General features: G+C 40.8%; 1 protein-coding gene across 2 annotated transcripts in view; it reads right to left on the minus strand.

Annotated features, from left to right (window-relative positions):
• Positions 1–24,447, minus strand: part of Cab39 (calcium binding protein 39) — a 105,818-nt gene that overhangs the window by 26,379 nt on the left and 54,992 nt on the right. For both annotated transcript variants that reach the window (XM_070015110.1, XM_070015118.1), the window contains exon 2: positions 21,785–21,941. In XM_070015110.1, the coding sequence (XP_069871211.1) occupies positions 21,785–21,941 (157 nt within the window). The remainder of the gene's footprint in view (positions 1–21,784; positions 21,942–24,447) is intronic.

The following is a 24,447-nucleotide window of genomic DNA, read 5'->3' on the forward strand; positions in this document are numbered from 1 at the left end:
AGGTAGCTTACCCATCCTCTTAAATTCTCAGAAAATCTCTTAGCTTCTTAAATTATCCTTCCAAGAAAGGGAGGGCTAATGTCCCAATCCCATCCCAAACAGAAGAAGATGACAGAGGAGATACCAGACCACACTTCCTATTGCAATGTTAATGTAGCCCAAGGGTAACCTTAAGAATTTTGGCTACTGTAACATATAATTGACTTAGAGAGAACTTGGAGTAAACTAAATATTTTCTGCCTTCAGAGGCATTACTTGTCAAAGCCAAATCTTTTAAAATGTTGTTCTTAAACTGAGTGACCCTAAAATGCAGGCTTTATTTGATATAATCTCATCAGACTATTGCTCAAGATTGGGGGAGGGGGATATTTCTTTATTCAGAAAGATACTCAAATATATCAATCAGCTACCCCTCATATCTGTATTATCTGAGTTTCAGCTGTGTCAGGCATTGACTTAAAATACTAAACAAGAAGAAAACAAAAACACAAAAGAAGCCTGCCACGATGCCTTTAAATCATCACTTTTTTTTTTTTTTTAATCAGTTGTGGGGCTTAAACTCTGGGCCTGGGCTTTGTCCCTGAGCTCTTCAGCTCAAGGCAATCACTCTTACCACTTGAGCCACAGCACCACTTCTGGTTTTCTGGTGGTTAATTGGAGGTAAGAGTCTCATGGGCTAGGATTCCTGCCCAGGCTGGCTTTGAACCAATCCTCAGATCTCGGCCTCCTGAGTAGTTAGGATTACAGGCGTGAGTCATGGGTGCCCTGGTGGTCACACCTTTTAAAACCATTCCTCCCAAATCAACTGCAACCACAACTTCAATTTTTACTCTTGCTACTCTTAGTCTGCTTTTTCTTTTTCTTTCTTTTTTTTTTTTTTTGTTGGTAGTGGGGCCTGAACTCTGGGCCTGGACACTGTCCCTCAGCTCTTCAGCTCAAGGCTAGTGCCCTATCACTTGAGCCACACACTGCTTTCGACTTTTTTCTGCTTATGTGGTGCTAAGGAATCAAACCCAGGGCCTCATGCATGTGAGGTAAGCACTCCACCACTGAGCCACCTTCCCAGCCCTCCGTCTGCTTTTTCTTGGTCTCCTTCGGTTTATCCTTGTCAAGGCCATTCAGATATACAGCATTTCTCAAGGCAGGGTGCTAGTGCTAGGCCCTCCTTCTCTCACTTGCATTCTGTAGTTTTTCTTTTAGGTGATCTCATCTACACCCACTGCTTAATTAACTCCTAAAGGCAGATGCCTCACAGATTCTTTTTTTTTTTTTTTTGGGTCCGGTTGTGGGGCCTGAACTCTGGGCCTGGGCGCTGTCCCTCAGCTTTTCAGCTCAAGACTAGAGCTTTACCACTTGAGTCACAGCTCCACTTCCGGCTTTTTTCATTTTGCTTATGTGGTGCTGAGGAATCGAACCCAGGGCCTCAGGCATGCAAGGCAAGCGCTCTACCACTGAGCCATCTTCCCAGCCCCCTCACAGATTCTTATCTCTTCCAGTCCTTACCATTCAACAGTCTACCAAAAAAGTTTCCACTTAGATGTTTCTTGGTGGGCCAAACCTAACCCATCTAAAAAAGAACTATCGCCCCAGCAGAAGAATTCTTGCATTCCTCCCTCCTTACCATTATTGATGCTGTTATATATGTCAGAAACAGAGGTCATCCTCAACTCTTATCTATCTTCAACAATTAAGTCACTACCAATTTCCCTCTACTTGGCCATTTATGCTCCCCTCCGAAATAAAAATCTATCCCATAAATCTTGCCTAAACTAGTTAATACCTACTGACTGGCATCTGCGAGCTCCCCACCCCCCCAATCCCTTTCCCATATTGTATCTACAGTGTAGTGATCTTTTCATAACACAAATGATTAAGACATTATCTCTGTTTAAAGTACTTGAAAGAACGGAACAATGGTGGCTCCAGCTTGTAATCCTAGCTACTCCAGAGGTTGAGGTCTAAGGATAGTGGTTTGAAGCCAGCCAGGGAAGAAAAGTCTGCAAGAGCCATATCTCCAATTAGTCAGCAAAAACCAGATGTGGAGGTGTGGCCAAGTGGTAGAGCACGGCCTTGAGAGAAAAAAAACCAAGGGACACAATCTCCAGGTTTTGAGTTCAAGTCCTAGTAGTGGCACAAAAAAAATAAAATGAACAAATGGAGTGCTCCAATGATTACCTGTTTCTCTTGCTAGTGGAGCAAATTCTTTTTTAACACAGCTTATAAAACCCTGCAAGGTCTGGCCCTATTGTGTAGCTTACCTGTATCTACTTGCCAATGCATGGCCACACTGATCTTTTCAGAGTCTTGGCACTTGTGGATCCCTGTGCCTGAAGTGTCCTTTATTGTTCTTCCTTCATTGCTCAGCTCAATGATCACTTTCATTAAGAAGTCTTTCTAGGTAAATTCTAACACACACACTTCTACCACATACTTCACATTGTTTCTCATTCATAGTTGTAGGTAATTCCATTTTTCCTTGTGGTTTCTAAATTACTGTCCCTTCTCTGTTCCACTGGCAGCCACTCAGTGACTGCAGGTGCTCTATATATGTGGTTCTGGGCAGGAACTTGAAGAACGAACAACCTTGCAGCACCACACCAAGAAAGCAAAGGAAAAAGTTCTTAAGAGAACCTAGACACCAAGAAGAGACTGTGTAAGCAGTTTATTTTATCCAGAAAAAGAATAAAACACAGCTCACATGGTTTATTCCTAGAAATCACACACGGGAAATCACATCATGTGTAGATGCCTGTCTCTTAACTTGCCCCAGGGCTGCTGCATCATTGAAGAAGCCAAGCAAGACAACAACTGAGTTATTTTTTTTTAGCCTACTGAAAAAGAGGGCAATAGAATTAGGAATCAAAAAGCTCTGTCCAGGCAGAGTTCATGCTTGTAATCCTAGCTATTCAGGAAGCTGAGATCTAAGGATCACAGTTCAAAACTAGCCTGGGTAGAACTAGCCTGTAACACTCATCTCCAACCAACCAGCACAACAAAACAAAAACCGGAATGGATCTGTGGCTTAAGTTGTAAAGAGCCAGGCTTGGGCGAGAAAGCTAAAGGACAGCACCCCAAGAACCTGAGTTTAAGCTCCAATACTAGCATAAAAAAAGCTTTGTCCAATACTAAACAAGAATAGACTTTAGGTACAACCAGTTTCTGGGTCCAGCTGCTCACTCTTCTGAGCAGCCTTTACCTCCTCTTTGTTAAAAAAAATATTTTTAACCTAAAAAAAAGAAAAAAGAAAACAGAATAGACAATACTCTAAGGATGAGAAGAGAACCAAATTACCTCAGATGTGAAAAAATACTGGAAACAAAGGAAGAGAAGCAATGAATGAGAAACAGCAGCATCTACCTGCTGCCCGATTTCCTTAAAAACCAAACCCCTGAGTTTGGGTCTCTGTGCACGTACACTGAACTGTGTGGACATCTCCAGCAGCTAGGCTTAGTAAAAGCCAATTCCTGTATCTGGATCTCCGCTGAAGAAAGAGGAGTCTGTTTCAGTGCAGGAGGACAACCTGAGTCACAGCACTCCCACTCTGTATATTGTTCTATGTGGGCAACTGGTAAGCTCAAAGGTAAGTTGTACAGCCTAATGACTGTGATCTCACAGGCAAAAGTCTGGAAGAACAAAACAATCTGGTACAGTTTACCTATGGGAGAGTGTGGTAAAAACAGTTTCACTTTTTACTTGCTCTCCTTCAGACTTGCTTGACTACTTTACAAGTCACATGATATTTATCTTTTTAAGAGCACAAGATAAAGGAGATAAATTAAAGATCAAAATGTTCATAGCCAGGTGCTGGTCCATACCTATAATCCTAGCCACCAGGAGACTGAGATCTGAGGATAGAGGTCGAAGACAGCCCAGGCAGAAAAGTCCATGAGACTTTTATCCCCAAAAAGGCAAGTACAAATGTGGTCCAAGTGGTAGAGTGGAATGGAAAAGGCTAAGGGATATTGCCTGAGCTCTGAGTTCAAGGCCCAGTACAGGCTAAAAAAAAAGTTTATAACTTTGGTACTAATTGGTTTATTTTTCTAATTCTTCTATTTTTTTTTTCCCTTTGGTCAGGTATGGGGCTTTAAACTCTGGGCCTGGGCGCTGTCTCTCAGCTCTTCAACTCAAGGCAAGTGCTCTACCACTTGAGCCACAGCACCACTTTCGGTTTTCTGGTGGTTAATTAGAGATAAGAGTTTCCTGAACTCTTCTTGCCTGGGCTGGCTTTGAACTGTGATCCTCAGATCTCAGCTTTCTGAGAAGCTAGGATTACAGACAGGAGCGAGTCATCAGTGCCCTGCTCTATTTCTTTATTTTCATCCTTCCTCACAAGGTATTTCCCTCCAATTTTTAAAAAATTATCTTTAAGTAGCTATATAAAGGAGTTGCCACTTCACAAAGGAGTATATAAATACAATGCAGGACATCAGAGGGAACAGTACAGTCTTGAGCAAAGTAACCAAGCAAGAGCACAAGGCCCTGAGTAGTTCAAGCCACAGTACTGGAGCTCAGTAACAATGTTGAAAGGGGTAATGTATTTCCCCAAAATTTAATGATTCATTAAAAAAAAAAAAAAAAAAAAAAAAAAGAGGGCAAAACTGGGTGCTGGTGGCTCATGCCTGTAATCGTAGCTACTCAGGAGACTGAGATCTGAGGATCATGGTTCAAAGCCAGCCCAGGGAAGGAAAGGCCTTGAGACTCTTATCTCCAATAAACCACTAGAGAACTAGAAGTGGCGCTGTGGCTCAAGGAGTAGAGCGCTTGCCTTGACCTGAAGAGCTGAGGGACAGCGCCCAAGCCCAGAGTTCAAACCCCATAACTGACAAAAAAAAAAAAAAAAAAAAAAAAAAAAAGCCAAGTATGGAGACTAGCAGCCATTCAAATATGCATATATGTATAGGTCTATTTTGAAAAATAGGTGAAAAATAACAAATAAAAACTTGAAGACTGGGATGGGACTTAACAGACAGAAAGTGTTTAACTCCTCCGAAGCAGATTATTTAAATTTCCAGAACTTGGCATTTCTACAGCTAGCTACCATACAAAGGCTAATCAGCAGAGACGCATGAAAGAAAAACTGGCCATACATATACATAGCAGTCCTGATAAACATGAGAGATCTGTTCATATTTCAATGGTGACTTTTAATTATATGTCCATTTCAAGTATTTGTGCTCCTTCTGATCGCTATTGCATGGAGGACTTACCAGGTTTAATCTGGTAAGAAATAACGTCTAATATTACAAAAAAATGAGAAAAGTTTAACAAGTTATTTCCCAAGAAAAGACACAAAGATGCCACACAAAGAACAAACTGGTCCTTCCTGTTCAGAATTAACTTGGTTCCCTCCCTTCAAGCCCAGCCCCCCACTTTGGGCCTGTCTGCATTACGTCAATATGTTCTCTGCTTCTCTGACCACATCCTCCTTATCTGCACCTCCCTGTCTGTCTCCTCACACCTACTGAGTAAGCTATTCACACAGCTTCTACAAACATCTGCATCCTTTGCAAGCTACTGAAATGACCAAATGTCATTTAATCCACTGGCCTCCAGAAGCTCAGTCTCACTCCCATAAGGGAGTTAACAGTACATGTAAACAGTCTCAAACAGCTTTACTGAAAATCTCTCTACTCCAGAGCCCAAAGTTCTGAGTACTACAGAAAAGTGATGGAATCCATGTATACTTGGTTCGCATGTTGTCAATCTAGCTCAGTTGGATCAAACTGGGTTGACTTCCAACCAGTAACTCCTAGCAGCATGTATCTTAATGGTTCTACTTTCACCCAGATTTTTTTTAGATTATCTCTGAGTTCCACATCTGTATATCTTCACTTCTTTTCTATGATTAAGACTTCCTATCTAAAACATATTCTCGTAGGGCATCGTGGCGTGTGCTTGTGATTTCAGCACTCAGGAGGCAAGAGGCAGGAGACTGCCAGATCGAGGCCAACCTGGTGTTTATAATGAGATGCTACTTCAAGCCCCCCCCCCCCAAAAAAACCCCCTCAACTTCCTTGCTCTACATCTTGACTTATTTCTATCGTTCTTTGTCTCAACAATCCCCAAAAGAACTTTTAGATGCTTAGTCCTCCAAGACACTTATATCAAAATGAAAAGTAGTCATTTTACAGCAGAGCTATCACCTTAACCAAATGACATCACTAGAAATGAGACTGTTGCCGGGTGCCGGTGGCTCACGCCTGTAATCCTAGCTACCCAGGAGGCTGAGATCTGAGGATCATGGTTCAAAGCCTGCCCGGAAAGGAATGTCCATGAGACTCTTATCTCCGATAAACCACTAGAAAACCAGAAGTGGCGCTATGGCTCATGTGGTAGAGTGCTTGCCTTGAGCTGAAGAGCTGAGGGACAGTACCCAGGCCAAGAGTTCAAGCCCCATGACAAAAAAAAAAAAAAAAGAAAGAAAGAAAGAAAGAAAGAAATGAGACTGCTGATGAGGTGTCTCCAGGAGGATGTCCCCAAAAGGGTACTGCACCACTTCTGTGGATCCTTCGTCTAACACATGCAACATACACTCAGACATGAAGAGATAGCAACCAAATCCCCATCAAAGGAAGATTCTACAAAACTTTCAAGTGCCCAGGCCATGAAAGTTAAACTGAAGCAAGCTTGAGAAATTGTTCTAGATTTAAAGAGACTATGGAACACACCTAAAGCCAATGTGCCATCATAAATTGGACAGTGGTCCAGAAAAGGTAGTATGAAAAAATGTCTATATATCATTTAGTATATACTACATAGTTATATACACGCACACATGCGCACACCACCAATACACTATTAATGTTGCTTTCCTGATTTTGCACTGTGCTGTGGTCATGAAAGATGTTAACATTTGGGAGGCCAGGTAAAGGCACTCTTTTGGCAACCATTTTGTAAGTCTACAGGTTTTTGTTTTTGTTTTTTGTCGGTTGTGGGGCTTGAACTCTGGGCCTGGGTGCTGTCCCTCAGCTCTTCAGCTCAAGGCGAGTGCTCTACCACTTGAGCTACAGCGCCACTTCCAGGTCTACAGGTTTATCAACCCCTTATTTTGCCTTTTTTTCACAGGTAAGAAATATCTCACATCAATTCCAAGGCTGACAGTGCTTTCTGGTTTGGAAAAGCCTACAAACAAGAAGGAGGCTAGCCTTTATTCATATCCTTCATGTGTAATTTCCCAGGTGTGTTGCTTCATGAACACCTCTTCGGTTTTTCTAGATCAACTGATAACTAAGTGGGCAAGGCCAGAAGACCTCTGAAGTACTTTCATTTCTGATAATCTCAAATTCCAAATGAAAATCTTCAGTTCTTTGACCTTGTCATCATCATTTTTACTCTTTCATCTTGGGCACCTTTGTCTCCGAATCCAAGCTAAAAGCTTACAGTCTATCCCTAGTCCAGCCCCCAAACCCTTTCCTCCCTCACAGGGTTCTATCTTCTCTAATACCTAATGGTGGCTGGCTCCTTCTTCCAGTTGCAGCCTTGACATGCTGTATATCTCAGCTGTACCTCTCAGTTCTCTTATAGTCAGGACCTTTGAAAGAGTTTGCTTACAATCCCGTAACGCTCCATCTTCACTCCAAGGCCTAAGACAGAGATTTACACATGGATTGAGCACATGACTTGCATGGACCGAACTAAGTAATCGTCAGCTGGACATGGTGTTCTGAGACACAAATGCCACTCTCCTAGGGCCAGGAAGCCTCATGTTACGTCCACAGGCACACTACTTTATTAACAGCAGCGAGTGTTTTATAAATACACAATCAGAAGAGAAACATGTGAGAACAGCCCCTGTGACAAGCCCACTCGCCTGACTGGAAAATGATGTGGATTGTCCTTCACCACTTACTCTTCTAGGTGAGAGGGATGGAATTTTATTTAAGGCCTTGTTTTCCTAGGGCCTTTAAGAAGTGATATACAAAGCAGCCACACATAGGGGAGTCTGGAGATGGCCCAGCCAAGCAGAGCCACAGTCTGGGGCTTGGCAGACTTGATCAAAAACAAGGCTCCAATTTTTGAAGTGTCATGCTTTTAAGTCCCCTGGGGACAAGACATGTGAATCCTTAACTAGGAAGGCTCCCTAGCTCCACAGATAGCCAACTAACAACAACTTCATTTCCTTTACTTTTGGAAATATTTCAAAATTAAATCATCTAAGTTATAGGATCAACTTTAGCATTAGTGATTATCTCAAAGTTCACATCAATTGCTCACCACAAACACCCACCCAAGTCACATAAGATAGGTAATAACTTAGGGTAGTGTCCGTCATAACTTCCCCAAGTAGCACTGTAGCTGTGGGGCTTTCCACCGACAGCTTTCTCATTAAAAAAAAAAAAAAAAAAAAAGAGTGGGAAAAGGTATGGCACATGTAGTCCCAGTTACAAAGGAGGCCGAGGAAGAACAATCACAAGTCCAGGAGTTCAAGGCCAGCCTGTGCAACACAGGGAGACCTCCCTTGCAACCAAAGAAAAACAGATGAGGGGCTGGGGGGGAAGTAATCCAAGGTGGGTACCAGAGGCTCAAACCTGTAATCCTAGCTACGCAGGTGGCTGATATCTGAGGACTATAGTTTTAAGCCCAGGGACAGTGCCCAGGCCCAGGCCCAGACCTAGGCCCAGGCCCAGAGTTCAAGCCTCAGGACTGACCAAAAAAAAAAAAAAAAAAAGCAATCCAAATACTGGCAACAACTGTTCTGTCTCAAAATCTTCAAAACCTCAGAAAGCTTTGTATTAAATTTCTTGCTTTAAGTCCATCTCTGGTAGTACCCCAGAGACACCCACATCTGGACTATTTTCCCTGAGATGCTACTGCTACTACTGAAGCAATGCAGGAAGGCAAAATACATTTTTCAAAGATTGGGAAGACAACTCATTTACCTGTCAGTTCCTCCAGACCATGGCCCTGAGGTCCTTAGGGCTCTTACCATCCTCTCTTCTACAGCCAACTACCTGGTAAACCCAAACTGACCTAATGTCAGGAGGTCAGATGTGATAAGATGGCTACTCACCATTGAAGGGACAATGTGGTGAGATGTGAGACTGGGGCTGCCCTCCCTTTTGCCTCCAATTCTCAGTAAATAATTACTAAACAAGTACACAAAAATATAAATACAAGTAGTATTATTTACAACAGCAAGGGATTAGAAATAAAAGTTATCCTAACTGAACCAGTTAGGTTTTAATATATCCACAGAATGGAAAACATGATAAGCTTTAAAAGTAACTGAAGTCGGGCTGGGAAGGTAGCTCCGGGGTAGAGTGCTTGCCTTGCATGCATGAGGCCCTGGGTTCCATTCCTCAGCATCACATAAATAGAAAAAGACAGAAGTGGCACTGTGGCTCAAGAAGTAGAGTGCTAGCCTTGAGCTGAGGAACTCGGGGCAGTGCCCAGGCCAAGTGCAGGTCCCACAACAACCACCACCACCAACAACAACAACAAATTGGAAGTCCATGCTGGGCACTGGTTGGCTCACACTTGTAATCCTAGCTACTCAGGAGGCTGTGATCTGAGGATCACGTTCAAAGCTAGCCCGGGCAGGAAAGTCCGTTAGACTCTTATCTCCGATTAACTATCAGAAAACTGGAAGTGGTGCTGTGGCTCAAGTGGTAGAGAGCTGGCTATGAGCTGAAAAGCTCTGGGACAGCACTCAGGCCCAGAGTTCAAATCCCACAACTGACCAAAAAATAAAAATAAAAGTAAAAATAACTGAAGTCCAAAGCTGACATGAAAGATAGATGTCAATATTAAAATTAAGGAATAAACCAGGTTATAGAAAAGCATGACTTCCCAGAGAAAGAAAGGGTGGAGGGAAGAGGGAATGCTATAATATAAATAAGAATTGGGGGGCTGGGAAGGCGGCTCAGTGGTAGAGCACTTGCCATGCGTGCCTGAGGCCCTGGGTTCGATTCCTCAGCACCACATAAGCAAAAAAGAAAAAAAAAGAATTGGTTTACAAAGGAGGAGGCAAAAATGCTTGGTAAGAAATGTACTCATTACCTTGCTCATGTAATTGTAACCCCCCTATATGGTATTTTCACAATAAAAAATTTATTAATAGTAAGACAGATAACATAGACATAAATTAAATTGAAATGTAGGTTTAATAAAGGGAACAGATCCTTTTTCTCCTGTACATTTACACGTAATACTTAGGAAAATAAAAATAGTTTAATGATTTTTAAATGAGTAAAACTTTGGCAAACAGAGTTTGAGTAAGGAGAAAGGACCTGGTATCTGCAAAGTTTTGGGTCTGGAATGCAGAGGCGTTAATCAGGAAGCCAGCCCCTTGAACTTCCCACAGGGAAGCAACAAGTTCAAGAAAGCAGATGTTACAGTGAGAAATGGTAGCATTTATATGGAGATGTCACAAGTCATCTCAATTGGCAAGTTTCAGATCTTTTCAGGACAACTGATAACCTAACTCTTCTGCCTACTGCCATTTTTCTAAATAACCTTAATAGGATCCCAATATACAAAACAGAAGACAGTTAAAGGAAGACAGCATAGGAAGCCGTAGCTGACCCACTTCTGGAGTTTAAAAGGAAAACACATGAAACACAAATTCCCCTTGCCTCCTCCCACATTGTAACCAAAATAAGATTCCTTACTATAATCTAGCTCATCAGAAGTATGTATTAACTTTTTCTAGATAAGTATGTGGCAACCATTTTTCAGGTCTTGTGGTTTCTGTCACAACTACTCAAGTCTGCCATAGCAGGACAGTAGCCACAGACCATAAGTAGATGAATGGCCCCAGCTGGCTGTCAACACAGCTTGACTTAGCAATCCAGGCAAAAAGGATTACAGCTTGTTGATGTGAATTCTGGAAAATATTTGGTGAGAAAATGAGCATAGGATACATAAACCTGGAATGTATATAACCATTAATTTATGGGTATATAAACCAGGAATGTATATAACCATTAAATTATCTCTTAAAAGTACAGTTTTAGCTGGGTGCAGTTACTCATGCCTTTAATTCCAGCTACTTGGATGTAGAGATTGGGAAGGATCATGGATCCAGGCTAGTCTGGGTAGAAAGTTAGCAAAAACTCATCTCAACCAATAAGTTTGTCATGTGCCCGTGATTCTAGTTATGCAGGAGGCCAAAGGTAGAAGGATCATGGTCTAAGGCCAGCCCAGAGAAAATGTGAGACTCCCCCATCTGAAAAATAACCAGCACAGAAAGGGTTGGGGTTGTGGCTCAAGTGGTAGAACACTTTCCTAGCAAACATAAGAGCCTTAGTTCAAACCCCAGTACTGCAAAAAAAAAAAAAAAAAAAAAAAAAAAAAGTTATACCTAACTTTCCTTCTTATCAGAAATCTCTTATCAGTTCATCTGCAATTATATCTACCTTCCCAAGCACATATCAATTTCATTCCATCTCTAATTTTGAAAACCTGCTCAGGGAAATGTAAAATGGCACAGCAGCTCTGGAAGAAGCTTTGGTAGATTCTTAGAAAACTAAGTAGGTACTTAACACATAATTCAAGAATTGTACTCTTGAGTGTTTATCTCAGAGGAATAAAAATATATGTTAACATAAAGAACCTGTAGAGAAATTTGTACAGTAGCTTTATTTTTAATAGCTAAAAGCTGGAAGTAGCCCAGATGTCCTCTAACAGGCTAATGGTTAAATGAAGTGTGCCACAGAATGGGATATCACGCACATTCAAAAGCAAAGAGCATCTGATACAGTTGATAGAGTTATTGACATGGGTCTCATGTGAATAATAATACTGAAATTTTAAAAAAAAGCCAATCTCAGGGAGGTGCTGGTGGTTCACAGCTATAATCCTAGCTACTTAGGAGGCGAAGATCTGAGATTTGTGATTTGAAGCCAGTTGGGGTAGGAAAGTTGTTAAGATCCTTATCTCCAATCAACTAGCAAAAAGCCAGAAGTAGAGTTATGGCTCAAGAGGAAGAACACTAGCCTTGAGCTAAAAAAGCTCAGGGACAGTTTCCAAGCCCTGAATTCAAGTCTTAGGACCAAGAAAATTGACACAGACCAACACACACACACACACACACACTCTCTCTCTCTCTCTCTCTCTCTCTCTCTCTCTCTCTCTCAAAAGGCAATATAAGTTACTAATCCTTCTCTTTGGCCCCTCCCCCTTTTCTCCTCTCCCTTCTAGTCCTTTTGTTCCTCTTCCCCCTTTCTCACCTCATCTTCTTTTGGAGGTACTGGGGACTGAACTCAGGCCATTGTCCTTTTGCTTTGTTTTTCAGATAGGGTCTTGCATTTTCTCCTGTGTCCACTTTTGGCCTCAGTTCTCCTATCTCCATCTCCTGCTATTTATATAACATTCTTTAAGTTAAAAAATCATATAGATTCAAAGAGGTGATTATTGATTGCTGGAAGGGATTAGGGATGGGGCAATAGATGTGTGTGGCTATTAGGATAGTAGCCAAGGGTTGTGATGATGGACAGGTCTATATTATAAAAATAATCACATGGCTGCACATGAGCTACACCTACACCCACACAAACTGTAAAACTGAAGGAGTCCGAGTAAAGCCCTCAGTACCAATGTTAATTTCCTGATTTGGACAATGCATGTGTTCCATGGTATTTTCTAAAGGAGGGGTGGGGGAGTGATGACAGGGTTTATGGGATCTCTCCAGATTCATTTTTTAACTTTATGTGAATAATTTCAGAATAAGTATTTTAAATAAAGCAAAATGACACAAGGCTTCTCTAGCACCCTCAGAATATCCTTAGGTTGTACACAGGAACCCTTTTCAATCTACCAGAATTTACACCAACCTTACCTCCTACCTGTTCTTGATTCCCATTCCTATACAGTGACACTGAACATACTGTTGCTTTTGTCTCACATTTTTCTTTAAATCTACTCTTTAAATTTTTTTTTTTGCCGGGCACCAGTGGTAATTTTTTCTTTTCTTTTCTTTTTTTTGCTGGGCACTGGTGGCTACTCAGGAGGCTGAGATGTGAGGATCGCAGTTCAAAGCTGGCCCAAGCAGGAAAGTCTGTGAGACTCTTATCTCCAATTAACAACCAGAAAACTGGAAGTGGCACTGCACTGTGGCTCAAGTGGTAGAGTGCTAGCCTTGAGCTGAAGAGCTGAGGGACAGCGCCCAGGCCCAGAGTTGAAGCCGTATGTCTGACCAAAAACAAAAAAGAAAAAACAAAACAACAACAACAACTATATATATATATATATATATATATATATATATATATATATATATATTTAATCCAGGCACTGGTGGCAAACTCCTTTAATCCTGGCTACTTAGAAGGCTGAGATCTGAGGTTCTCAGTTCAAAGCCAGCTAGGGCAGGAAAGTCCATGAGTCTTTATCTCCAATTAACCACTATAAAACCTCAGAGATAGTGCCCAGGCCTGGAGACACACACACACACACACACACACACACACACACACACACACACACACACACACACACACACACACACACACACACACACACACACACACACACACACACACACACACACACACACACACACACACACACACACACACACACTACTTAGAAGGCTGAGATCTGAGGTTCTCAGTTCAAAGCCAGCCAGGGCAGGAAAGTCCATGAGTCTTTTTTTTTTTTTTTTGGCGGTTGTGGGGCTTGAACTCTGGGCCTGGGTGCTGTCCCTCAGCTCTTCAGCTCAAGGCGAGCGCTCTACCACTTGAGCTACAGCGCCACTTCCGGTTTTCTGGTGGTTTATTGGAGATAGGAGTCTCATGGTCTCTCCTGCCCGGGCTGGCTTTAAACCGCGATCCTCAGATCTCAGCCTCCTGAGTAGCTAGGATTACAGGCGTAAGCCAACCAGTGCCCAGCATGGCTAAGTCCATGAGTCTTTATCTCCAATTAACCACTATAAAACCTCAGAGATAGTGCCCAGGAGACACACACACACACACACACACACACACACACACACACACACACACACACACACACACACACACACACACACACACACACACACACACACACACACACACACACACACACACACACACACACACACACACACACACACACACTTCATTTTCAAAACTGGAAGTTACTGTTGGTGCAAATATGAGAAAAATTCTATTATCATATTAATTCCTATGCAAATACTTTTTGAAATCCTGCTTTCCCAGCCTTGAGAATTCTAAGCCAAAAGATCAGGGACTAAGTAAAACCTATTAATAACCTTCTGGTATCAAAGATTATTCTAAACAAGTTTAGTAACCATGAGTCACTGTTAAATGGCCATGCTATGAAAAGGCCACTCCCTTCCCCCTCCTATATGCCAGCCAGCCTACTTCTCTCATGGAGTGAATACAGCTATTCAAGCCAGTGAACACATGTATTCATGGTGATGAGGGAAACCAAGTATAGATTGAGCAAGGAAGCCATACCTTCTTTATATAGCGCATAGTGGGCCAAGAGTGTAAATAGTCATCACATACATCACATCTATTTGACTCTTAGTTTGGAAGAACAAGTTCCCTCCCCTCAATTGCCAGTTACCTAAAATAAGGATGGTAAGATTAATAACTGATTTTTTTAATTCTAAGAAAATTAATTTTGTACAGATTCTTTAAAAAGCTATAACAAGGTTCCTGAGGAACAAATTACAACCTACAATTCTTAATATGGTAACTATGCGCCATGAAACACTAAAAATGTCAGTATGTTATAAATAAAAAAATAAACACTCAAATAATTATCATTTCTGTCTAAGGTATCACATGAGACAAACAGGGAACTGTCCATGTACTTAGTGAATCAAGTAGAAATGGGTGTAACTTCAGCACTGGTTTGGAAGACCTAGGTGTGAATTCCAATTATAACTCTAATGAGTTGCCTAGGAAACAATAGTTTTTTCTTCATCTGGATCGTGAAAATAGTAACAGGAAGCTACTGTGCCTCAAAATAAGACAGGGTGTCTCTATGAAGCACCTTGCCAAAGATGGCACTATGTCCATGACCAAGCGAGCCAAGGACTCAAAGCTAGAGTCCCCTCTACAGCACCAAACTAGATGGTCACACCCAGCACTGTGCCAGTGTTATCTCCAGAAATAAGGAAGCCAGCTTCCACCTCTCACTTTTCTTGGGATCAAGACAAAATTGGGTTTACTGTTATCCTTCTACTTGCTCAGGCATCACTCAGGAGGCCCTCAGGTCTCAGTTCTATCTCCTGCCACAGTCCATAACAGGTTTAACCTTTGCCTTATAATAGACAATCCCCTAAAAACATTTCCCTGGGAGCTACACTGATTCCCTCCATCCCTCAAAGGCACTCTGCCGAGACAGAAGAGGCTCTGTCCCAAGACCTCTCATCTCCAGCTCATTCAACTGCTCCTCACCAGCCTGGTTACTCCTCTCTCTACATCCTCAACTGAGGACTTGCCCACACAAAGTAGAATTTAAACAATGTATTTCTATTTTTGAAACCTAGGTTTTAATAACCTTTTGGGACTAAACAGCTACTTTTTCCCTACAGAACTCCTTTGTCCCAATTAACTTTCCATACCTATGTAGATTTATTTCTGGACTCCTTCAACTGTCCCACCAATCTATCTTTCCACTGAGACCAGTGCTTTAATTATGATAGTTTCATAATTCTTCAAATCAGACACTATGAGCCCTGGCTATTTTTCTTCAGTTATTTTGATTATTATAGGTTTTCTGCATTTCCACACCAATTTCAGAACAAGTCTTACTATTTTACAAAGCCTGCTTGAATTGCATTGACTCTATTGGTAAGTGTGGGAATAAATGCCATTTTCACAATTCTGATGTATGCCTTCACCCATTTGGTTCTTTGCTTTCTCTTAGAATTATTTTGTAATATTAAGTCTCACATCCTTTGTCAGATTTATCCCTATTTCAAGGTTTTTGAAGCTATTCTAAATGGTATTTAAAAATTTTAACCTCATATATTGAGCACTGCTACTATACAGAAATACAACTTATTTGTGTAATATTGACCCTATTACTGGTGACCTTGACTAAACTCATTAGTTTAATTATTATTATTATTTTGTTGTTGTTGTTGGTTGTGGGGGCTTGAACTCTGGGTCTGGGCATTGTCCCTTAGCTCTTCAACTCCAGGGGTAGAGCGCTAGCCTACCTCAAGGCTACCTACCCTCAAGAGCTAGCCTAGCTCAAGGCTAGCGCTCTACCATTTGAGCCACAGCGCCACTTCCTGTTTTCTGAGTGGTTTATTGGAGATAAGAGTCTCATGGCCTTTTCCTGCCCAGGCTGGCTTTGAACCATGATCCTCAGATCTCAGCTTCCTGAGTAGCTAGGATAACAGGCATGAGCCGGTGCCCGGCTAATTCAATTAGTTTCTGTAGATACCTTCAGATCATATCCCCTACAAATAAAAGACTTTACTTCTTTACAATCTGGATGCCTTCCATTCCTTTTTCTTGTCAGATTGCACAGGCAATCTTCTAGGAATCCCACGTGGATCACAATGTCTTTCAGATTCAATCTGCTAAAAGATAGTTTTAATTTTTAGATCCATCTTTATGACTGATGTTACTTTGTTGTTTCCTTTTCCTATACTATCTTTGTTTTGTTTTGTTATCGGTCCTGGGGCATGAACTCAGAAGCCTGGATGCTGTCCTGACCCTCAAGGCTGGTGTTCTACCACTTGAGCCACATATCTACTTATGGCTTTTTGGTGGTTAATTGGAAATATGAGGCTCATAGACTTTCCTGCCCAGGTTGGCTTTGAACTGTGATCTTCATATCTCAGCCTCCTGAATAGTTATGACAGGTGTGAGCCACTGACACCTAGTTCTGTCTGATCTTAGTATCTGGATAATGCTGACTTGGTAGACTGAAGAACTACTCCTCCCTCTTGCATTTTCTGGAAGAGTTTGCCTAGCAACTATACTGTTTTGTCCTTTGGTAGAAGCCTGGTGTGGTGGTACACATCTATAATCCTAGTACTTGGCAGGAGTTTGAGAACAGCCAGGGATATAGAAAGCTTAATATCAGCCTGGGCTACTTAGTAAGACTGTCTTCAGTTAAAAAAAGAAAAAGGAGTGGACAACATTTGGTAGGAATTTCTAGCAAAGTCCTCTAGACTCAGTCTTTGATGGTATGGGTTAGTGGCTAAATCATCCATCACTTTAATATAGGGTTACTCAAATTCAAATTATCTACTTTTTCTTGAGTGATTTTGGGTAGCTGATGTCTTTGAAGGAATCTGTCCTTTTAAACTCAAGGTATCAAATTTATTGGTATGAAATTGTTCATACTACCCTTTCAGTATTTCAGTAATAGCACTTCTCCTTTTATGTTAGTAATTTCTCTCTTTTCCTCCTGACTATTCTAAGCCAGAGTTTATCAGTTTGATATATCTTTTCAATTTTTTTGTTGTTTTATAATTAATTGATTTTTTTTGGGTAAATAGTGATTTCTTTTCTTGTTTTTAGTTTTTTTGTTTGTTGCCAGTAGTGGGGCTTAAAATCAGAGCCTTGCCCTCTCATTTTTGTTTGTTCATGGCTGGTGCTCTACCATTTGAGCTATACCTCCCAGCCCAGCTTCTTTGCTGGTTAACTAAAAATAGAGTTTCTTAAACTTTTCTGCCTGTGCTGGCTTCAGATTGTGTTTTTCAACCCTCAGCCTCCCAAATAGCTAGGATTACAGATATGAACCACTAGCACCCAGATTCTTTGATTTTTTTTTTTCTTAAAGTGAATGCTCACTTTATGGAATACTTTAAGTTTCTTAATGTTTTATATAGCAGTATCCCATTATTTGTGAAATAAGTGGAGTGTTCTACAACTGCTAATCAGGTCAGGTTAGGTATTATCCTGGTGTAGAACAAAATCTTGCTGAGCTAAGGCTAGCACTCTACCACCTGAGCCACAGTGCCACTTCCCACTTTTTCTGTTTATGTGGTACTAAGGAATTGAACCCAGGGCTTCATGCATGCTAGGCAAGCACCCTACCACTAAGCCACATTCTCAGCTCTCCATTGGTTTTTGGTTACTCTATTTTGCTTTATTGTGAAGTTCTGTTTTTTAAGTTTTAATGTTTAAGATTGTAATGTTCAATTAATTAATCCCTAACTTTACCATGACATGGTTTTATTTCTGGCAAGATTCTTGGTTCTGAAACCTCTTTTAATAGAGCCACTTCACTTCCTTTTGACAAATGTCAAATGTATATTTCTTCATTCTCTTACTTAAACCCATTTGTTATGTACAAATGTACCTGTTAAGTACCTTTCTTACAGGCAGCATACAGTTGGAACATTCATCTAATTACATAATCTCTGCCTTTTAAGTAAGGTGCTCAGGACATTTATATTAAATGTGGTTACTGATACAAACTGGAATCTAGCATCCTATAATTTGTTTTCTTTTGGTTGCATCTGTTATTTAACCCTTTTTTCCTGCATTCTTTTGGCTTTATCAAGTACTCCAATGATTCTATTTTATTTTCTTCACTGACATTTAACTCACTTTTTTCTAGATCAAGTACAGAGTCATACTTTTATGTATAATGTATTTACAGTTAAGCTTATATATCCCCTTCAACCTGAGCTCCCAGGTCCTCCAGCTACTGATTCTTCTTTGGTGTCTGATTCAGTCATCCATATTTTTGTCCTTTCCTTTTACACACTAGCTTTCTCCTTACCAATCAGGTGTTAATTAAAACTTTTAACTCTCTCCAGATAAACAAATCACAATAAAAGTAATAATAGAACCAAGGACTATATCTTGCACAGATTAACAGAACCCCATCACCAAACTCTATTGATTCAATCATTAGATTCATTAGGCACAATTATTTATCTAATTACTAAAAATGCCCTGTGACCCTCCTTATCCATAAGGAAAGATAATGAATAAACACTACTTGATGACCAACTAGGACAGAGCTCTTGAGAGAAGTCATTTACCTTAATCCTTCCGTAGGCAGAAACATGAAAAAAGGAACATGGTATATGGATACCATTGTAGAATTTAGAAAAAATACTCTGGTGTCAGTTAATAGCTCTTAGATCAACCTACAAGTTGTTCCAATATGGCTATTTCATTAAGCAGTCATTAAGAGTTTAGAAAAGAAGGTCACAGTGCTTTATGTTAACTCTGCTTTCTACTCCATTTTTTAATAAATACAAGTATTTGGCAGGCTGATAGTCCAATGGGGAAGAAAATGGTTTGTCTCATGTATTTTTTAAATCATTCTCATGAGCTTTATGAAAACAGGCCTAGACAGACTTAGTTGCAGAATATACTTTAGGCCTCTGCAAGGACTTTCAATGTTTTTGTTTTTATTATTATTATTATTATTATTATTTTGTCAGTAGTGGGTCTTGAACTCTGGGTTTGGGCACATTTTTGTTTTTTAAGGAAAAAAGTTTTGAAAGGATTTCAATGGTTGTAGGGAGAAAAAGAAAACCAGTAGAGAGGACACTGCAGCAATCTAAAGCAGATATAAGACCATCATGGTAAAAAGGAATGCTTAGCTTCCAGGCTGAGTTAAATTTTTTTTCTAATTAAGTAGATGGCTTTGGGAAGTAGGAAAGCAATCAAAGCTGTCTTTTTAGTCTATAAAACTAGAAGTCTGGAAACCATGGTTGTGAAGACGGTCAATGAAACAGATTTTGGAGTATGTTTTAAACCAAAATAAAGTGAAATTTTTGTTAAGTTCCAAAAAGGTCTTGCTACAATCTGAATGGAACTGCTTTAGTTTACTGATTCAAGAAGAAATAGAATGTTGACTAACTGGAAACATGAATCAAGTATTCTTTTGTGCCTCTGAATAAGGTTACATAGTTTTGGTCTCTTTTTTCCGAACAGGTTCAACATACTTTCTGAAAATATTCCTGGATATTTTACTTTTTTGGTTGTTGTTGTTATAGTAAAAAGACTTTATTTCATTCTTTGGCAGTCTTAAGACTTGAAGTCAGGGCCTGGGCAATGTCCTTGAGCTTTTTTGCTCAAGGCTGGTGCCCTACCATTTGAGCCATCACTACACTTCCAGCTTTTTTGTTAGTTAAGTGGAGATAACAGTCTCATTGACTTTCCTGCTTCGACTGCTATCAACCTTCTTCTAAAAAGTTAAGGATTACAGGCTTGAGCTACTGGCACCCAGCTCTAGCTTACAATTAAAAAAAAATTTTTTTCTAGGTAGTTACAGCTGGAATTTAGGGAATATTTACAAATATTCCATCCACTTACCTGCCTATTTAATAAGCTCTCATTTACCCATGGGCTTGCTTACATTTTATAAACATTTATCAATACCTCAACATGTAATTTTCCATCTTTGTTTGAAATAGCTGCTTTTTGGATCCGGTCGTGGGGCCTGAACTCTGGGCCTGGGCACTGTCCCTCAGCTCTTCAGCTCAAGGCTAGCACTCTAGCACTTGAGCCACAGCGCCACTTCCGGCTTATGTGGTACTGAGGAATCGAACCCAGGGCCTCATGCATGCAAGGCAAGAGCTCTACCACTGAGCGACATTCCCAGCCCGAAATAGCTGCTTTTAATCTTTTTCTTTCCCTCCTTCCTCCTTTCCATCCTTCTCTATTTTCTCTCACTTTTTCTCCCCTCCCTTCCTTCCTCCTTCTTTCCTTCCAGCACATGACAATTAATTCATTAACTGCTAATACAGCTTGTGATCTTTGTCCTGGTTTGTGCCAAAGTATTGGCTCTATCAGTGCAAAATAAACTGCAGAGTTGTTAAAAGACAGATGATATATTCCTTTTCCTTTTTTTTGCCATAATTACAACATTCCACCAAAAAATAAAGGTAAACTATGTAGCTAAGAAGCCTAGCTCCATCCCAATACAGAAAACAATCTCTTAAAAATGGGATAGAAGATTTCATTGAAGTATCAACTCATTCATAAACAGCAGTCATCTAGCTCATGGGAGTTAGGTACTTTGAGAGTATAGAGAGGCCAGAAATGACACAATGCTCAAAGAGCTCCAGTTAGTAAGGGAGGCAAAGTATAACAAAAACAGCCAGAATGAAGATGATGGTATGGTGGTCTGACATTTCCAAAAGAGGTGTCTAAATGACGGAGATTTATTAGACTGGGCATGGATAGGAGAGGAGAGGAAGTATGCTAGGAAGCCATCTAGGAAATGTATGTGGTAGCTTTGAGAGATGAATGAGGCTTTGGTGGACATGAGATGAGAGAACAAAATTCCAGAAAGAAGAGTTCAAAACAGTGTATTTGATTATCTGATTTAGTGTAGTTTGCCAGAGCAACTGCTAAGGTGCATGAGAAAAACTGAGAGTTCTTAAGAAGGAATAGAATTCGGGTCTATTCATAAGCCCTTTTAGAAGCAGAATACACAGTAGTGGAAATGGTGTTTCAGGGGATAGTGGGCCCAGCTGGATGAGAGCCAGGTTTTGAACTGCAATGACTAGATATAAGGAAAGAACAGGGATGGATGGAGAATGCAGCAGAAAATCAGCAGTGAAGGACAAGTTGTGGCTAGACATTTTTCTAGCATGCACAAAGCCCAGTGTTTTATTCCCAGAGTACACAAAAAATGATAGTTGGCAGAGACACTAATTTCAAGAACCAGATAAATACGGATGAAATAAACAGACTTAAGACTTACAAACTACAACTGACCAACAGAGAAATGTGTTTATGAGGACAAAGTAAAGGAGCAGCAAATACCACTTGATGATTAGATTTTTTTAAAATCCAAGTGGGAACTGACTGATTAAAAAACAATTACCTTATAATTTATCGTATATTTGCTCCTAATTCCAAGAATTGAACTGCTGCTAAAGCTAAATGTGTACCTTTTCTGCCTTTTTGTCAGAAATGTCCTGCTTTTCCAGAACAGCCATGCTCTCCTTCAGGTTCTTCACGATGTCTGCTGGAGATTTGTGAGACTTGCCAAATGGGAACGGCATGACGGCAGTGACAGAGGCCTCTGCTGCGCTCTGCCTGCTTGACCTGCAACGCAGAACAGACTCATGTGAGAGTGGGCCAAGAGAACACACTTTTTCAATCCTAATCTGGGAAGAAAAACAGCACTAAAGATAGCCACTGTACATCATTCATGTACTTTCTTCATCAGCAGTAACTGGAACACCCACTGATACTTGTAATTTTCTTATTTTTTTCAGTGCCAGTACTGGGACTTGAACTCAGGGCCTAAGTACTGTCCTTTTAACTTTTTTGCTCAAGGCTAGCACTCTACCACTTGAGCCACAGCTCCACTTCCAGGTTTTGGTTAATTAGTGGTAAAGAGTCATATAGGCTTTGAACCATGATCCTCAGATCTCAGCCTCCTGAGTAGCTAGAATTATAGGCATGAGCCACTGGCACCCAATTTTACTTTTCAAAATGTTATTTTCTTTTCAAAGCCTCAGCTCTCCTGACCACTATTTGAGGAGAAATGTGCGATGCTGCTGGTGCAGGTAGCAGTAGCCACCACGCACAGGCCAAGTATTCATGTCACAGAGTGATTTCCAACAAGCCCCTGAGGGACACTGCTGCTCCTATTTCAGGTGAAGGTTGAGAATCAGGGCTCAAATTGCTGCAGGGTAAAACAAGCTCAGGTCTGTCTCAATCTTAATCCTAAATGTCCTTAATCACCATGCTGTACCTCCAATTAAAAGGTGCCTCTTTCTACTGTTGAGTAAGGCAGACAGCCAGGGAAGGAGCCCAGCCAAACAGCACCAGCAGTAAGGGGGTGGCACTGAGCATACCCACCCTCCTCTTCACACGTCAGTGTCCCAGAGCTGCAAAGGACCAGGACCCCATGAGAGTACCTTGGACAAGTCTCTCAGCAGATCCTCAAGGCTGTGTTGTCAGCCTAGATATGATCACTTCCTATGAAGAATTCACCCGATAAATCTCTAGTACCAGAAACTTCCAAAAACTTAATTTTTTTTTTTTCTGGGGGTAGAAACCACCACTTCTACAACAACATTAATTATCCAAAGGAGAACCTACAGCTATTCTGAGAAGCCACAATGAACAACTGAAATTAACAGGACAAATGATTGAAAAATGCCTTGGGAACATGATGGAAACTACAATTTCTTTTAATAAACAAAGTAAAAGAAGTTAGTCAAGAGACAAAAAACTTGTACCAAATACAAAAAGAGCCAGGTGCTAGTGGCTCATGCCTAGCTACTCAGGAGGCTGAGATTTGAGGATGGCTGCCCAAAGCCAGCCCTGGCAGGAATGTCTGTGAGACTGTTATCTCCAACTAACCGTGCGTGCACGCACACGCGCGCAAACACACACACACAGCCAGAAGTGGAGCTTGTGGCTCAGGTGGTAGAGCACAAAAGTACAGGAACAGTGCCCAGGCCCTGAGTTAAAGCCCCAGGTCTGACAAGAGAGAGAGAGGAAGGGGGTGGGGGAACATTTGCAGAAGAACCTTACAGATCACTACATGGTTTCAAGCCAAATTCCAAGTGCATTTCTACTGTACCAGGTGCCTCCTACCTCCCACCCCTGCACCACAGTAGGGAGGGGAAGGTGTCAGCTACTCCAATCCTACTTTTGACTTTCCCCCAGTATAGACATAAATATCTCCATTGCATATCATTTTTACTTTGCCTAAAATTTCATGTGCAGAAAAAACTTGTTTTTTTTCCCCCGAAGTTTGAAATAGAGGAAAATTTATGTTTATAAAGAACCAATGCTTAAGGGAAAAGAACATGAAAATACAATGTTGAGCTTATACTAAAATCTTAAGTATGCTATTTTCAATATGTTTTAATATAATCTATTATGATCAGTGTGTCTATTTCCAAACATCACCTACCTCAGCTCTGTCAACTTATAAATCCTTTTCTCCTCAAACTAAAACCGTGTCTCCATTGGCCAAAAAGAAACAGCTTAGCACATGTCCTTCTCGAAGTTCAAAGATGCTTTAAGTCCACAGACAAATGTATTTCCGTGACAGGAAATTTGGCTAGCAGAGTCTCCCCAAGTAGCTGTTATATTACCTAATTATCTGGCTTGCTGGCATGTTAAGTCCTGAATCATTCTTTTTCATCTTTTTTTTTTAAACCCTTTTTTGGGAGGAGGAAGAACACGTAACTCTCACATAAGTATCATAGGCCACATTCACTGTAAGTTCTCTGAAGACATTATCTTTCCTATCTGTAACTCTACAAATAAGAGCAGTGACACTGTGTATGTCAGTGTTGGGTGGAGGGCTGGAATGTTTAATGGTATTTTGCAGGATGTGTTATGGTGCTATGCAACAGAGATATTTTCAGCTCTGGCTTCATGGTGGAAGAGGTGACTTTCCAGGAGAAAGGAGGTTTAAAATGCCCTACTACTCATCAAACATTGGCCACAACAGAAAGCAGTGGCCAAAGAGAACATGTACATAAAAGGCTTCTGTGAGGGCAAGGGAAGGTATGACAGTTATTCCCCATAATATATAAACTAATAACATGAATCCCAAACAAGAAGTAGACCGTCCTCAGCAGGA

This window comes from Dipodomys merriami, unplaced genomic scaffold, assembly GCF_024711535.1.
Source record: "Dipodomys merriami isolate MVZ:Mamm:240054 unplaced genomic scaffold, mDipMer1.0.p SCAF_1, whole genome shotgun sequence".
In the NCBI taxonomy this organism is placed as follows: domain Eukaryota; kingdom Metazoa; phylum Chordata; class Mammalia; order Rodentia; family Heteromyidae; genus Dipodomys; species Dipodomys merriami.